The sequence below is a fragment of the Oncorhynchus tshawytscha genome, linkage group LG30 (assembly GCF_018296145.1).
Source record: "Oncorhynchus tshawytscha isolate Ot180627B linkage group LG30, Otsh_v2.0, whole genome shotgun sequence".
Taxonomy (NCBI): Eukaryota; Metazoa; Chordata; class Actinopteri; order Salmoniformes; family Salmonidae; genus Oncorhynchus; species Oncorhynchus tshawytscha.
In genome coordinates this window covers 15,087,739-15,105,913 of record NC_056458.1, presented here as the reverse complement: position 1 = coordinate 15,105,913, position 18,175 = coordinate 15,087,739, and the positions used below count along the sequence as shown (strand labels likewise).

General features: G+C 40.8%; 1 protein-coding gene across 1 annotated transcript; it reads left to right on the top strand.

Moving 5' to 3' along the window:
* Positions 1-920: 920 nt before the first annotated feature.
* Positions 921-17,855, top strand: LOC112250242 (probable ribonuclease ZC3H12B). The gene is made up of 6 exons (XM_024420218.2): positions 921-1,435; positions 11,334-12,124; positions 12,248-12,387; positions 12,764-12,998; positions 13,084-13,190; positions 13,290-17,855. Exons 1-6 carry the CDS (start codon positions 1,238-1,240, stop codon positions 14,732-14,734), a joined length of 2,916 nt encoding a protein of 971 aa, XP_024275986.1. The 5' UTR covers positions 921-1,237; the 3' UTR covers positions 14,735-17,855.
* Positions 17,856-18,175: the final 320 nt, after the last annotated feature.

Genomic DNA, 18,175 nt, shown 5'->3' with positions numbered 1-18,175 from the left:
TATTTTCAGCAATTTTGTCCTAACTGATCCTATAATAATGATTCCAAACTGTCTAAAATCCCACCGTAATAAAGGTGACTAATACATAGTGTGACAATCATCCCATAGGCCTATATTGACAAAATGACTCATGGCATTGTAAAATGAATGCCATGGTAGAATGCTAGAACAATAGCCTTCCAATGTTTTGGGCTGCAAACAAGCTATATCTTCAGGATAGCCAGGAGTTGAAGGATTTTGTGATGTATACTATCCTATAAGCTTTTTAAATAGTGTCCTTGCTGGTGTGTGGGGAAAAACAGTGGGAGGGAAGGACAATCTCTTCACACAGAGGATTAAAAAAATATATATATTTTATTTTTATTTAACCTTTATCTAGGCAAGTCTCTTAGCCTACTAATAGATTGGTAGGCCTTGTCTCTTGAAAATTAGTTTGGGGAAGTGAGGGATAAGTAAATAGCATAAGAGGGCACAGCTGGGGACTAAGAGGATGCACAGTCATTAGTGTTGTTGAGACTAAAAAACGTTTTACATAGGACTGTAGTTGTGATACAGTAGGCTTATAGCCTATATAATGGGTGGGGGTAGTATTTAGTGTTCACATTATTTCTGTTATGTGAGACATGGAAAAACATTTCAGTTCAGCATGCACATCTCAACTGAGAACAAGTCTTTAGATACAATGCCCACCAAACTCAGTTATTGTAATATATTTTGATGCCACACATGAGTCAGCCAACTCATAGCTTACTTAAAAAAATATATATATATATTTAGCTGAAAATAAATAAATACATAAATAACCAACTTGAATATGCAGTTGAAACTGTCTCTGTTGATCAAAGTAACCTGGCTATAAGAGGCGGTAGTGATGATCAATTCATTCTCGAGGCATTGTTAAATCTGATCGTCTGCACAGCGGGATAGTAAAAAGACGACCTGGAACGGCACCACATTCTTTCTTTTCCGTTTCACTGGCCTGCCCTGGTGTAGGACTTGTTGCTAAGATACAGTCTGTGGGAGGCAGACAAAAAATGATGAAGGGAGGGGATGATGAATGATATTTAGCTATAGTAGCTTGCTAGCTGTGTTTATTATTTGCTGTAATGTTCGTAGATAGACTTTAATAGCAAGCTCAATTTTGAACTTTCTGAACAAGACATCATAGCTAAGGTTAATAAATTAGTTTGACGGCTGAGTGCATTATATTTGTGGGTCGTTGATTTACCATAAATAAATGGTTTTGGAGCTGGCAGTGCCCGCAAATGCAGGCCCTTTGCTTCACCGCTCCATCCCGCACATTGAGCGTATTTTCCGGGTGAGGGTCAGCTACGGATCCGCGGAGTCAAGCTGCGACAGCGCAAATGTCAGCACCAGCAATATCATAATAGTACGTGTCGCGGAGGGCAAGGAAGATGACTGCACCAAGGCAAAAGTAAGATAACTTTGCTGTAACGCTACTGTTAATGTTTGCTTCGTGTTTTTTAGCTAGCTACCGGTAACGCGTTAGCCGCATAGAAGCGGTCAACTAGTTAGCTAGATAAGTCTGCTAGCTAACGTTAGTTGATCTACTCTGGATCGGTGTAGTTAGCTTTCACTGCAGGCTAGTGTTTGCTATTAACTAGCTAGCTCCCTACTATATTCGCTAAGCTAATATTAAACTAACGTTAATCTCGCTTTTGGTGGATTTGGTCATGTATGACTAGAGCTTCATGTTTACATGTACGTTAACGTTAGTTATTGTTTTCTGGTTGGTAACTAGCTAGTAATTTAACTAACTTTACTGCCAATAACATTCTTAGCTAACGTCATTTTCACGAGGCGCAATATTAACTGTTTTGTGTTCTAACAAGTGCTAGCTAAGTTAACGTGTTTGAGTATTTTTTTTAAATGTATATAAATTACATTTTTTACATAGCTGAAATAATGTTTCTGGCTAAGCTAGTCTTTACATGTCTCAGCTACTAGCCAATGTAACCAGAAGGAAGAATTAACGTTTGTACTGTTTAACTAGGTAGATTTGTGTTGTATGGTAAACTATGATTGTGAGTTAACGTTAGCCTATCTACCTTTTACAGAAATGTTGCTGAAACATAGCTTATGCAAAATAAACTATTCGAATCTAACGTTAACTACCGGAGCTAACTATCTATCTATCTAATTATATTATTAGTCGTTGGTGTCTATGTAATCTGCACTATGAACACTTCTAACAAATTATGTACACCTAATACCTACTTCAAAATACTCCTTATTTGACATTTTATGGGGTTTGACTTCCAGGACTTAGGCTACTCATGGTGTTGAACCGTTAATGTTTTGTGCTTCAGAACAATATTCAGGTGTGTACCTCCATTACTGCAGCATATCTGTACTTTGCATCCTCGCTGTGGGGCCTCAGCTTGGCCAAGCATCTTAGTCCTTCTGAATGCACATGCTCCACTTGTTGCTATGATACAGGGCTGCACAAGCCTGTGCATGTGCAGTGCTTGAGTGGCCTTGCTGTGTCTCAGCCTGTGATGTGGAGGTGGAGAAAAAAAAGATGGGGCTTCTTTGTTGTTTCATGCTGCTCTGCTCCTCGACAGTTATGTCATTTTGTTCCAGGAAATTCCAACACATCAGTATTGTTGTGAGGTAGCTATCGGGTTTCCTGCAAATACATAAATGTCTGTGTTGACTTTGTGAGGACACCTATACAATATCTGCCACTTTTGTAATAGAATGGGTTAGCCTCTTCCCAATATGTTGTCTTTTTATATAATATATATAGCCTAGTTATTCTTATCGAAATAAACTACTTTGTCCTTAGGATGAAGTACAGTAGTTTCATTCATTCAATTTTCTCAAGCCAGATCTACTCCATTATCTTAGGTTTTGTGTAGTTTCCTGACTCACTTTCTATAATAAGAGGTGGGGAAATAAGTAGGCTATCTAAATAAGTATTATTTAGGCTATCCAAGGTTTTAAGCTGTTGTGCACATGTTCATTAGGACATTAGCTGCATAAGGCTCATCACATTACTAAATCGTAGTAGAAAGACTACTAGAGATGGAAATGTCCTGTTAAGTGGTTATCAAATGCCTATTCACAATGTGGAGGTTAAATCTGAAAATAGGATGATGCAATCTGTACAAAACTGGGGGAATGATGTAGGTATGAACTGAATTGTTTGTTTCTTGTGCAACTTATTACCTCTGTTTAACATTGTAATTCTCATATTTTTAGGCACGCTACGTTAATCGTGTTTGCCAGGCTGCCTAGAGAAAGATGGGCTCTGTTTTGTTAGTCGTGACTGCTAAAAAGCAGTTAGCTGATGACAGGGCTGCGTTGCTAGGCAACCCATGTCATGAGCTGAGCCTCTTGAAGCAGGAATGGAAGTAGCTATCTACTATCTGCAAGACCTGGGGAAGTACTGCTTTCAGTAGCACATGCATTTGGTGTCCATTTACATTTTTTAAAGCACTTGGATTTGTTTGCATATTTGGATACAAATTAATAAAGGTTTTTAAATGCACATGTAATGTCAAATGCATTTCAGCCTTTACATTCTGCTGTCGATTTACAATGGATAAGATTGAGCTATTCATTATTTTATTTGGGGGCTTTCGAGTGGCGCAGCAGTCTAAGGCACTGCATCACAGTGCTAGAGGCGTCACAACAGACCCTGGTTCGATACCGGGCTGTAATAGGGAGTCCCAAAGGGCGGCACACAATTGGCCCAGCGTTGTCCTGGTTAGGGTTTGGCCAGTGTAGGCCGTATTTTTATATGGGGAGGCAGGTAGCTTAGTGGTTAGAGCGTTGGACTAGTAACCGAAAGGTTGCAAGATCGAATTCCCGAGCTGACAAGGTAAAAATCTGTTGTTCTGCCCCTGAACAAACAAGGCAGTTAACCCACTGTTCCTAGGCCGTCATTGTAAATAAGAATTTGTTCTTAACTGACTTACTTGCCTAGTTAAAAAATATATATATATACATTTCAATATTTTATTTTATACAATTACAACATGGGCACCATCATGCATTAGCTTGCACTGATCCAGAAGAGTTCTGAGACATTTTTACAACTCATTGAAACTCTGAAAATAAATACATGGGCAAATGTTACCAAACATGATAATAATAGGGATGCATTACGGTAGGCAGCTAATTGTTAAATTACACTTTCCATCCTTACCTTGTTAGGTCACTGTCTCTGTGCTGATCGCCTGTGAGTGAGACAATGCTAGAGCTAGCCAATGAGAGCGTAGTAGAATGCACCTCTGAATAACGGGGCGTGGTTTTGGCTTAACTGCGTTGGGAAAAAGAAAGACGCACCCAGACTATTTGCATTGCCCCCCTCTTTTACTCTTTTACGCTGCTGCTACTCTGTTATTATCTATGCATAAGTCACTTTAATAACTCTACCTACATGTACATATTACCTCAACTAACCGGTGCCCCCGTTATATAGCCTCGCTATTGTTATTTTACTGCTGATATTGCATTTTTTTGTTACTTTTATTTCATTTTTTTGAAGTTATTTTTCTTAACTGCATTGTTGGTTAAGGGTTTGTAAGTAACTATTTGACTGTTTATTTGGCGCATGTGACAATTATATTTGAATATTTATATTTCAGTTTATACTTTTCAGGAGGAGTTCAGGGGCTTTAGATTTCCTCTAGAGTTGCATTGGGCAACAGACTGAGGGTTGGTGGTAATCATCTGGTGTAGTTCTGAGTTCCGGTAGACCCTTGCATCATGCACTGTGCTGGGGTAGGCACTAAATACACTGGTGAAAAGCATTTTGTCGTCACATACAGCCTGGAGGTGCATAGAATGGAACGACTTTCAGTTGACATGCAGTTTGTCTCTGTATTCTAGGGTGGCCTTGATGGCAATGTGTGTTCCGCAATGGCTCAGATCACTCCAGGGAACTTAGCTGCCTTTGTGATGCCACTGATGACTTCTCATGCTCTGGCCCTTGAGAGATGAGATACAGCTACGATCACCCTTTGGAAGCAGGCTTCGACCGTAGATTTAGAGACATCGAACCTGATGCCGATTCCCCTGCACAAAGGAATATAATGTATATTATGATATTATATACATTATGATGTAACTGTTATAATAACATAACGCTGAAACAATTCAAGCCTTGCCAACTAGGCCTATCAGTCATGATTTGAGATCAAATCCAAATGATGCTGAAGTAACATGCAGTTCATCATTACCACCACAAGGCGTCAGAGCTACCATGTGCCTTTTAATGACAGTTGAAAGGTCATGTCAATATAATGTAAACGACCAATCGACCATTTAGCAGGATGAATTTCTGGTGAGTTTTATTGCAGATCGCTTGCTGTTTATTTTATAAAATATTTTGAGTGACAGTCTGGCCCTGTTAACCTGTTGTCTGAGCATTATGACAACTTTATTAAAGTGTTTGAAGTATCTACAGTTGAAGTCGGAAGTTTACATTCACTTAGGTTGGAGTCATTAAAACTCGTTTTTCAACCACTCCACAAATTTCTTGTTAACAAACTATAGTTTTGGCAAGTCAGTTAGGACATATACTTTGTGCATGACACAAGTAATTTTTCCAACAATTTTTTACAGACAGATTAGTTCACTAAAAATTCACTGAATCACAATTCCAGTGGGTCAGAAGGTTACATACACTAAGTTAACTGTGCCTTTAAAAAGCTTGGAAAATTCCAGAAAATGATGTCATGGCTTTAGAAGCTTCTGATAGGCTAATTGACATCATTTGAGTCAATTGGAGGTGTACCTGTGGCTGTATTTCAAGGCCTACCTTCAAACTCAGTGCCTCTTTGCTTGACATCATGGGAAAATCAAAATAAATCAGCCAAGACTTCAGAAAAAAATTGTAGACCTCCACAACTCCTCAAAGTTGTGGCAAAATGGCTTAAGGACATCAAAGTCAAGGTATTGGCGTGGCCATCACAAAGCCCTGACCTCAATCATATTGAAAATTTGTGTGCAGAACTGAAAAAGCGTGTGCAAGCAAGGAGGCCTACAAACCTGACTCAGTTACACCAGCTCTGTCTGGAAGAATGGGCCAAAATTCACCCAATTTATTGTGGGACGCTTGTGGAAGGCTACCTGAAACGTTTGACCCAAGTTCAACAATTTAAATGCAATGCTACCAAATACTAATTGAGTGTATGCAAACTTCTGACCCATAAAAGCTGAAATAAATCATACTCTCTACTATTATTCTGATATTTCACATTCTTAAAATAAAGTGGTGATCCTAACTGACCTATGACAGGGAATTTTTACTAGGATTAAATGTCAGGAATTGTGAAAAACTGAGTTGAAATGTATTTGGCTAAGGTGTATGTAAACTTCCGACTTCAACTGTCGGTCTAATTGTATGTTGTTGGTCTGTGCACGTGTATGGACTACAGTGACTAGCTGGGATGGAATTGGCTAGTTATGATGTTGTACTGTAGATTGACAACTTTGTCAAGTTCTGTACCTTTTTATATTGAACCTTTTATTTAACTAGGCAAGTCAGTTAAGAACAAGTTCTTATTTTACAATGACTGCCTACCCTGGCCAAACCCTCCCCTAACCTGGACGACACTGGGCCAATTGTGCGCCTTGATACAGCCCGGGATCGAACCAGGGTCTGTAGTGACGCCTTTAGCACTGAGATGCAGTGCCTTAGACAGCTGCGCCACTCGGGAGCCTCTGTCACATTCATGATTATTTTAAAATGGCACAACAATATTCACCTGAATGAGTCCTGATTTCCTAGTAACCACAGCACGATCATGAGCTGCTTGTCTGCTAGATTGAATGGCAAACAGACTGCCTGGTTGGTTATTTGGGTAGCTGTTTCCTCGCAGAGGGTTTGGAAGGTGCCCCTTTTCATTCTGATGTGCATTTTGAAGTCGTCATCAATGTACGTACAGTGCCAGTCAAAAGTTTGACAAGATGTGTCCATTCAGGTTTTTCTTTATTTTTAATAGTTTCTACATTGTAGAATAGTATTGAAGACATCAAAACTATGAAATAACACATGTAATCATGTAATAACCATGAGTGTCAACCAGCTTCATGAGGTAGTCACCTGGAATGCATTTATTACCTGGTATGGCAACTGCTCGGCCTCCGACCGCAAGGCACTACAGAGGGTAGGGCGTACGCCCCAGCTTCCTGCCATCAAGGACCTCTATACCAGGCAGTGTCAGAGGAAGGCCCTAAAAATTGTCAAAGACTCCAGCCACCCTAGTCATAGACTGTTCTTTCTGCTACCGCACAGCAAGCGCTACCGGAGCGCCAAGTCTAGGTCCAAAAAACTTCTTAACAGTTTCTACCTCCAAGCTTGAATGGCTAATCAAATGGACTGTTTGCATTGCTATTCTCTGGTTATTATCTATGCATAGCCACTTTATTCTACGTACATGTACATATTACCTCGACTAACTTATGCCCCTGCACATTGACTCTGTACCGGTACTCCCTGTATATAGCCTCGCTACTGTTATTTTACTTCTGCTCTCTAACTATTTGTTAATTAAACATTTTTACTTGTCTGTTTTTTTACTTGACACATATTTTTCTTAAAACTGCATTGTTGGTTAAGGGATGTAAGTAAGCATTTCACTGTAAGGTCTATCTGTTGTATTTGGCGCATATGACAAATACCGTTTTTGATTTGATTCAATTAACAGGTGTGCCTTAAGTTCATTTGTGATATTTCTTTCCTTAATGCATTTGAGCCAATCAGTTGTGGTATGCAGAAGATAGCCCTATTTGGTAAAAGTCAATTTTATGTCAAGAACCGCTCAAATAAGCAAAGAGAAATGACAGTCCATTACTTTGAGACCTGGCCAGGCAATGCAAAACATTTTCAAGAACTTTTAAAGTTTCTTCAAGTACGTTGCAAAAACCATCATGCACTATGATTAAACTGGCTCTCATGAGGACCACCACAGGGTTACCTCTGCTACAGAGGATAAATTCATTAGAGTTACCAGTCTCAGAAATTGCAGCCCAAATAAATGCTTCAGAGTTCAATTAACAAACACATCTCAACAGGAACTGTTCAGAGGAGACTGTGTGAATCAGGCCTTCATGGTTGAATTGCTGCAAAGAAACCACTACTAAAGGACACCAATAAGAAGACTTGCTTGGGCCAAGAAACACAAGCAATGGCCATTAGACTGGTGGAAGTCTGTCCTTCAGTCTGAATTTGAGATTTTTGGGATGAGTTGGACTACAGAGTGAAGGAAAAGCAGCCAACAGTGCTCAGCGTATGTGGGAACTCCTTCAAGACCATTGGAAAAGCATTCCAGATGAAGCTGGTTGAGAGAATGCCAAGAGTGTGCAAAGCTGTTATCAAGGCAAAGGGTGGCTACTTTGAAGAATCTAAAATATATTTTGATTTGCTTAACAGTTTTTTGGGGTTAGTACATGGTTACATATGTGTTGTTTCATAGTTTTGATGTCCACTATTATTCTACAATGTAGAAAATAGTAAAAAAATCTAGATAAATCCTTGAATGAGTAGGTGTCCAAACGTTTGACTGGTACTGTGTGTATGTATGAATGAATTAACAAAGCCATCGATCATGTGGTACCATTCATATATAAATATGCGAAGACTCAATAGTGCAAATTAAGTTGGTTAAGATGGCGTCTCATGGTGACCTAACGTGCGCAGTTTGAGCTACTCCAGGAAGTAACGTTGCAGGCTGGCTCAGTGCTGCCCCCTCGCATTGAGTAACTCAAGTTGAAGGCTGACCGGGTTACTGCCATTAGCAACTAAATTATCCTTAATGTTTTCCCTGTGTACTTTTAATATAATTGGTTCAAGGACCTACATCTGGTTTATTTAAAGCAATTATTGGTACCAGGATTGTCTTCAAAAATGTGTTTTGACATGAAGATTGACCACAAATAATGCAATTTTTCTTTTCACTGTAACTGGGATACTGTTTTCTACAAACAATGCCTGCAGTAACACGGCCAGCCTTGAACTTCAATGGCGTCAATGAGAGGGGGCAGCCATTCTCCCCTGGGAGCAGCTGACAATAACAGCTAAGCTAGCCACTGAAAAAGTTCACCTGAAAAAAGGTTCTCTCAACGTTAGCCTTAACTAGTGAAGACAAAAAGATCTTCATGAAAGTCCGAGGCTTTTGAGAATAAATTTGTGTGCAAACACAATCTATGAGAGGGCTAGATTCAACACATGGCGTCGAGCCAGGTGTGTCAGCTGAGACATTTATCACTGCAGTTCATAAACTAGCAGAGCACTGCCAGTATGGGGGGATAGTACAAGAGGCGACGATCAGAGGCAGACTGGTAGTAGGCATAATGGATCATGAGCTGTCAGATCATGGCGTACCATGCCACCCCTCTGGCTCATGTTGCGTCCCCTGCTCAGCTGCTGATGTGGCGCAACATCAGAACTCTTTTGCCAGTCCCATCTCAACTCAAACCTGAGTGGCCAGACCTCAAGTTCTTTTGAGAGGAAGGATAGGGATATGAAGGATAAACAAGCTGCCTGGTTCAACAGACGACGGAGAGCGCAGGAACCACCAAACCTTGTTCCAACCAGTCTGTATCAAGAACGTCCCCAAGCATTGGCATGGTCAGCAGCTCGGCAGACTCTAAAATCCTACAACATCGCGATGCCAACAGGCAGCCTGAGAAGAAACAGGTCTCCGCTACATGTCATCCCACAGAGCGTCCTACCAGACGACCACAAGTTCTGGTTGCATCATAAGACCTCCTTTGAGGATTAATTTATAGAGACACGAGGGCCAGAATAACCCCCTACCACAGAGTTTCAGGTAGTCTACCTTGGCTTCTGAAAAGAAAAGAGCTCCTGGAAAAATAAATTGGTTAAAGCTGCAATATATGTAACTTTTTGGGCGACCTGACCAAATTCACATAGAAATGTGAGTTATAGATATGTCATTCTCATTGAAAGTGAATTTGAGAAGTGGTAGATCTGTTTTATGTGCTCTATTTCTATGCTTCCATTAAGTTTAGTTTTTGCATCTTTTACTTTGGGTTTTGTACACCAGCTTCAAACAGTTGAAAATACAATATTTTTGGTTATTGAAAATATATTTCACAGTGGTACTTGCTTGTTTTGTCACAAAATGAAATTAGTCAAAATATTAGAATTTTAGCAACCAAGAAATGGTGGAGCGATTTATGCATATTGCACCTTTTATTGTTTAATTGAACCTTTTATTCAACTAGGCAAGTCAGTTAAGAACACATTCTTATTTACAATGATGGCCTACACCGGCCAAACCCGGACGACTCTGGGCCAATTGTGCCCCGTCCTATGGGACTCCCAATCATGGCCGGTTGTGATACCCTGGTTCGAATCCAGGCTGTGTCTGTAGTGATGCCTCTAGCACTGAGATGCAGTGCCTTAGACCGCTGCGCCACTCGGGAGCCCAATGTATCTGCAATGTAAAAACATTTTTATCTCGAGTTCCTAAAAAGTGTCTTGATTTAAATCTGTCTTTACAAAAAGGAGGACATGTAATGATGCTCATTAATACATGTATACAGTTCTACAACTTCTCCTGTGTCTCTGTTCAGTCCTAAACTCACAGTGGAGAGAGGGAGTGAGTGCTGGCAGTAAAACAGGTAGCCCTACTTTGCAGATACTTTCATTGCAAGAATCAGGATAATAGACATTACTGTTCACCAGATAAGGGTTTTAGAACCCAAAAATCTGCAGGAACGTTGTGTAGCCTAATCACCGGAAATGACCTACCTGCGCAATATATGCTTTGGTAAAGAGGAAGGCGATGTCAATTTTTCGTTTTATCATCCCAGCTCTTTCTTAACATTTACACATGCATTAGACATTAGTGATGGGGGAAAAATCAATACGATTACATATCACAATATTATTTTGGATGATATTGTTTCGATACTTTGACTCCACATTTTGGCTAGGTAATGTTAGTTAGCGCTAGTCAGCTGTACCTGGGACAAAACTATTGTATTTGTCATTCTATATCTTGTCTCGACCTTCTTTTTAAATGGTGAGCCATCATGTTTTCAACACTTATTTCCATGACTGATAAACTATAATGCTCTCTCTTGTCTCTGCAGCAGACATATAGTGAGCAATATGTTTTGAAATTCAAATCACAGGACGGAATCGCAATGCATATAGAATCTCAATACATATCGCATCGGCACCTAAGTATAGTGATAATATCATATTATGAGGTCCCTGGCAATTCCCAGCCCTATTAGACATGCATTGAATTTTTTTACTTGTAGGCAGGGATGACATTTGGCCAGTTTGGCGTTTTTATCGACAATCACCCTTTGTTTTTTTCCAGGATTACATCGTTTCCTTAACTTCACCAGCTCACCGAAAGAGAGAGCATCTAACGTTGGCTCAACACAAACAGCTGGTTGTGCTGAAGCCAGTCATCGAGTATGACTCTCAGGCTGTGGTGGAGGTGAGGGAGCATGTGGTGGACATCTCCGGTGGCGAGAGGAACGTGATGACGGCATGGTCAATGGTGGAGAAGATCAAAATGGAGAAACACCCTTGCAGGGAAGAGGCCTCTGAGCTGACTGAGGCCCAGCAGCCCAGTGGGGAGTCGGAGGAGGGGAACAGCTCAGAGAGTGAGTCAGAGCATCAGCTGCAAGTGAACAGCGGCAGCTGTAAGAGGACGGAGCTCTTCAGTGCCACCAAGCCTCACCGTCAGCTCTGTCGCTCTCCATGCCTGGACCGGCCTAGCTTCTCCCAGAGCAGTACTCTACCAGAGCTCCGCCCTGACGACACCAAGGCCGCCGCAGTCCTCAAACAGGCCAGTGACAAGGTGTACCAAACCAAGATGGAGTTTGCCTTGAAGCTGGGATACTCAGGTGAACAGGTGGAGACAGTGCTGAACAAGTTAGGGGCTGCTGCCCTCATCAATGATATTCTGGCTGAGCTTGTGAGGCTTGGTAATAAAGGTGAACTGGAAGTTCAAGCCAGCAGTAACACAGGCACGTTGGTCTCCCGTGGAGGCCCCTGTGTAAAAGAGGCTGTCAGTCCGGAGGTGTCACTTGAAGATGATTCCGTGGATCCTTATGATAATCTCAGGCCTATTGTCATTGATGGATCGAATGTGGCAATGAGGTAAGTCTCATTTTGTACCTTACCTCGTGCAAAATGTGTTCTGAACCATCTGTTTTTGAAAGACTGTACTTGAATTACCTTTACAAGCAGACTTTTTTACTATGTGGTTGTTTTGTTTTGTAGCCATGGAAACAAAGAGGTTTTCTCTTGCCTTGGTATCCAATTGGCTGTTGATTGGTTTGTGGAGAAAGGGCACAAAGACATCACAGTGTTTGTTCCTGCCTGGAGGAAAGAGCAGTCGAGACCTGACGCCCCCATTACAGGTACTAAAACTCTACTTCAATTAGCCACATTTAGACGTACAAGCCCGAGATATTTTCTAAAAAGGTTGTCTATGTTTTGGGGGGAGGGTGTGTGTATGTGTTTTATCGACGTGTGTGAACATTGAGCTCAATTTTCCAGTGCAAAAAAAGCACCTACAGTGAGAAATTATTGTTACCATTTTAAATAATTTAAGATGATCTAACAATTATTTGAGTTTGGATTATGTTGGACTGCAATTCATTTGTTTACAAATGTAATGCATATGAAAATCTCAATGTGTAATCACGCAAACCACAGGTACATAGGCCTACAGAGTTCTGTGTAACAATTTGTTCACTGCTGTTCTTGACTGATGTTTTAACTTTCATTTCACAGACCAAGACATTTTGCGGAAGCTGGAGAAAGAAAAGATCCTAGTGTTCACCCCATCTAGAAGAGTCCAAGGGAGGAGAGTGGTGTGCTATGATGATCGCTTTATAGTGAAACTGGCCTGTGACTCTGATGGCATAATTGTGTCAAATGACAACTACAGGGACTTACAGAATGAGAAGCCGGAGTGGAAGAAGTTCATAGAGGAGCGGCTGCTGATGTACTCGTTTGTCAATGATAAGTAAGTCATCAAAGGCCTTAGTTACTTGGGCAATGAGTGTAATTAACTACACAATAACTAAGCATATTCCCATTTTATGTTTTAGATTCATGCCACCTGATGACCCTTTGGGAAGACACGGTCCAAGTTTAGAGAATTTTCTCCGCAAGCGTCCTGTTGTTCCAGAGCACAAAAAGCAACCCTGTCCATATGGTAGGTTGTCTCAACAAATAATTATATTGTATTTTTGTGGTTTAACTGCTGATGTATATATTGTTTAGTTTGTGCTCTCTTTTATATCACCTTAAACAGGGAAAAAATGCACTTATGGACATAAGTGCAAGTACTACCATCCAGAGCGTGCAAACCAGCCCCAACGGTCAGTGGCTGATGAACTGAGGGCATTTGCCAAGTTGTCTGCTGTGAAGACAATGAGCGAGGGGGCCCTGGCCAAGTGTGGCACTGGACTCGCCACAGCTAAGGGGGAGAGTGGCTCTGAGGCTAAACGAGTGACCCCGAAGCGCCAGTCTGACCCCAGCATCCGCTCAGTCGCCTGCGAGCCAGAGGAGAGACTGTCCGCTGTCCGTAAGCCTGAGGCAAATTCTGTGCCTTCCCTTGTGTCTGCCCTCAGCGTGCCCACCATGCAGCCTGCAAAGAGCCATGCGGCTGGTGCCTTGAACACACGATCAGCCAGCAGCCCAGTACCCGGCTCCCTCCAGTTCACCCACAGCTCCCTGGAGCACATGTCTAGTGTACAGTACCCACATCCACCCATCCTAGTCACCAACAGCCATGGTGCTTCTGTCACTTACAGTGAACAGTTTCCTAAGTACGATTCTGTGAGCACGGACCACGGATACTACTCTATGCTTAGTGATTTTTCTAACATGAGCATGAGCAGCATGCACAACGTGGACAGCTTCTGTAGCATGGAGCATGAGCATGGGGTTTATCTGAGAAATCCCAGCCAGCATTGCCCTGATCCCTGCCTCAGCCACTCGAACAGTGACTCCTTTTCCTCTTATGGGGAATTATACATGAGCTCAGTGGACAGTAGCGTGGATGAGAGCATGAAGGGACAGCAGTCTCCAGCACAGAGCAGACTCCAGGCCTCCTCCCATGGGGGGTTCCACCACGAGGCCCTGACCCGGGTGCAGAGCTATGGCCATGAGGAGCCCAAGCAAGGTCCATGCAGGAAGCAGTCCATATCCCACCTGGCACCGCATGTCCAGCACCCTGTTGTTGGGGCCCGGTCCAGCTGCCCAGGGGACTACCCCTTACCTCAGAATGTCCTCCCGTCACAGTCCTCGCAGCCGGGACGCTCCCTGGGCATGACACGTATGGACAGCATCTCAGACTCCAGGCTGTACGAGAGTAACCCCATGAGGCAGCGCAGACCCCCACTGTGCCGCGAGCAGCATGCCAGCTGGGACCCGCTGCCCTGCGGCAGTGAGTCCTATGGCTACCATTCCTACCCCCTGAGTAACAGCCTGATGCAGCCGTGTTGTGAGCGGGTGATGGTCCGCAGCATGCCTGACAAGATGGAGCAGATTTGGAGGTCTCCATGGGAGAACCCGCCTCAAGTCGAGCACCAGGAGCGCCATGTCATCCCAGAGCACCTGTACCAAACATACCGCAACCTCTGCAACATCTTCCCATCTTTCGTGGTGCACTCTGTCATGGAGAAAAACCCTCATCTGACGGACCCACAACAACTCGCTGCCGTCATTGTCACGAAGCTGAGGTCTTGCCATTGATTATTTAAATTTTATTTTTGAATCTACAATTGTCTGAATAGTATTAGTACTCTACATTTGAAGTAAGTTATTTGATTGTCATCCAAACAATTTGTCCTCATGAAATTCACTAATGTAAGCGAAAACTTTGACTGATGGTAAGATATTGAATTTGAACGAAGTCGTCCATTTTAATACAGAGCAGAATTGTTTCACTATACGTAGATCATATTGTGCATATCTGACATTGCTGTAAATACTATGTGACTTTTTGGTTTATTGTGCAATTATTATTTTGGGGTAAAAGACAGAGGGAAGTGAGTGCAAGCATACCTCAGAGCATGAACTTTCACGTTTAATGGCCTTATATCTGAATGACCTCACTGCTCCAGTCATTGTTTAACGGGTTTCGATTAATATCCTAATGTAGTTGAGTTCAGTCTCCTTTGCGTTTTAAATGTTAAGCACTAAGTATTTAGAATTATATATATTTTCTCAATCTCACTTTACAAAGCTACTATTTTGGTAGAGCTTGCGAGTGCACGTACATAAGCAAGCCAAACTACAACTGGGAAAGATTATACTTAAAACATCTGTGCACATATAAAACACATGAAAGCCATTTAAAAGACATTTCAAAGCTGCTGAAATAATGCCAAAAATTTTGAGAATTAACCTTGTCATTATAAAGCGATCGTAGTTTCGATGCAGACAATTGATTGGGTAGTAGTGTAACATCACATCAGTGTTGTAAGACTTAACCGTTGATGTATTGTATGGCTGGCTGTGTTGATTAGTTACCTTAATGTAACTGTTACATGGAAATGATTGGGAACATTTTTGGGCATGTATATATCCTTGTCTTGCACCTTGGGACCTGGCATGTGACTTGATGGCACATCCAGTGTTTAACGTGACTTATATTTGTAATTACTAAGGAACTGGTGAAGTCTCATCTGCAAAATGCTTTAAAGAAAAGCATCCATTTCCTTATTTATGCTGAGAGACAAGCCATGTAAATGAACACATGTAAAGAAAACGAAAACATCTCTGAATGTTATTTGCCCAAAATATTTTTCGGGCTTTGTTGAGTTTGTTTTTTCATGAACTAAGAGCAGGCCATGTTGGGCCTCTTGTCTCTTCATGAGAAGGTGTGACACACTGCCTAAATGTTTCTTCCTGTGAAACACTCAGAAAGCGAGGCTGCCGTCAGGGTTGTTTCTGGCATTTGGCTTACAGTTTGCGTGCCTACCTTTCCCCTCACTATTTTCCCTCAAGTTTGAAAGGCTTCATAATGGTAAAGTAATAAAGACCCCCCCCCACACTTACACTAAGTGACATTAAAAGTGGGAATAGACTACTGAAATGTGAAATTTGTTGGTTATAATGTAATCTGTCACGGAATCATGTTTCTTTTCTCAGTGAGTAAAATATCATGATCTGAAATCAAGGTCTTGGGCCATATCCAATGCACATTAGTATTCAGTTTATTTTGACATGGCATGTGCATGTTTCATACTTTTGATGATAGCAGAAAGCCCCCCCACCCTCGCCTTTTGAAGTGCCGCAAACGACAAAGCCTAAAATGTCTAGAAATGACATTTGTTTGTTGATACAAATTGTATCTATTTCTTGATTGTAAAATATATTTATGAAATGTATATTATAAAAAATTGTTTTATTTAAGAAGAAAAAAATACAATGCCATAATGTTTGTGACACTATGTGTCACTGGGAGTAGCCCATTGGTATGTATTATTTCTTACTGGGCACAGTAGTTTATTTACAGGGACACTTACGTGCTACATAGAAGTGCACAGATACCCTGTGTGTAGCTGTAAGCATAGTGTCCTCTCTCTCTCTCCCTCTCTTTCTCTCTCTCTCTCTCTCTCTGTGTATACTAAAATTACCACTCAATGTACCGTTTTAATGTGCTTTTAAACTTGTTGCATTAAAGTTTTTTGCTGTGTTGTAACCCAAGCAGCTTGATAAAAAAATATATATTTTCTGCTCTTTTCCTGCATTGATACCATCCGTATTTAAATGTATTGACATTGAAAAACATTGAAAAACATTTTAGTTGCTTCACAGAAAACTGAATAGATTGAAATGCCAGTCATAATTGCTTGGGTTACGAAACTTCGGGGGTTATTTGTTAAATTCTATAAAGAAAAAAGGATTTTACCCAGATAATAATATATTCAACTCTTAGTCTACTGACACAATAAAGTCAAGTAACTGTGTGTCAGTATGATTAAGTGAGTATTTGAGACAAGTAATCTGTATTACCTCTGATTGGACAAGGGTAAAACGTGTGGAAAGGGATTTGATGAATAACCCTCTTATTTGGTAACAAGATTATATCTTTATTGATTTAAAGTTTACTTTGGTAAATTTGTCACTCACAAATGGCACTTGATCTAGCCTTAAGTATTTTAAAGCATGTGAGATTATATTGGTTTTTAGTTATAATATGTTTCAAATGAGAAATGTTATTTTAGCCCTGAGCATTTGTAATTACATTTGAATTTAAAAGATAGGCCTACATTTGATGACAGAGTGAAATCAATCTTCATATTGGTCTCAGCAACTAGGCTTGCGGTTGATTTTATTGTTTGAATTGAACACAGCAGATAGAGGGTTGAAATGCTACAAATAATTGTCAATGTGTAGATTAACCTTGAATCAATGTTCTAAATAGACCAGCTCACCTGACATTGTAAATTCTCTTATACACCACAATAGCAATTCTCAGGTACTATGAGATTTACTACAAATTACTTCAGAAACAATATTATTGATGTGTGCTATTACTATAAATGATAAATGCGCTTACAAAGTCAGATTTGTGAATTAGTTCAGGTCTCATGTCCTAAAGCTACATTGAACTGTCTTGTATTGTGGTTTTGCAATGTAAAAGGGTTTATAAGAGTGAGTTGACAACTAGGTCATGTGTTATGAGCTGCAGTAGTTTGTTCTATTCTATGTTGAATGAAATGCATTGCTTTTAAATTGTTTTAAGTAAGAAAACAATTACAAAAAGACAAAAACACTGAACTCTTTGGGTCTGTTGGCTCAAACAAAATGTAAGTCTCTATGACCAAGTGTGTTTGTTTCCTCAAATAAAGCAAAACTATGTTTATACGGTGTTATTTTGTTGGCCCTATCAAGCATTTCATCTTGTCAAGCATTTCAGATGTCACGTTTTTTAACAGCATTTTGATATTCTACAGCAGTCCCCCATCCAAGGGCCAGCAGAGGGGTGCAGGAAATGAAAATAGTCACCATTGTATAGTCACTGAGGAGAGCTTGCAAGTATCCAGCTCATGTCTGCAAAGTAGCGTACTGTGTACACTACTCTGTATCCTGTGCTTATGACAAATTAACTTTGATTTATATGCCACTGGATTTTTTTTGAAAGTATTCTGACTGAATATAATTCATAAAAATTTGTCAATTGTA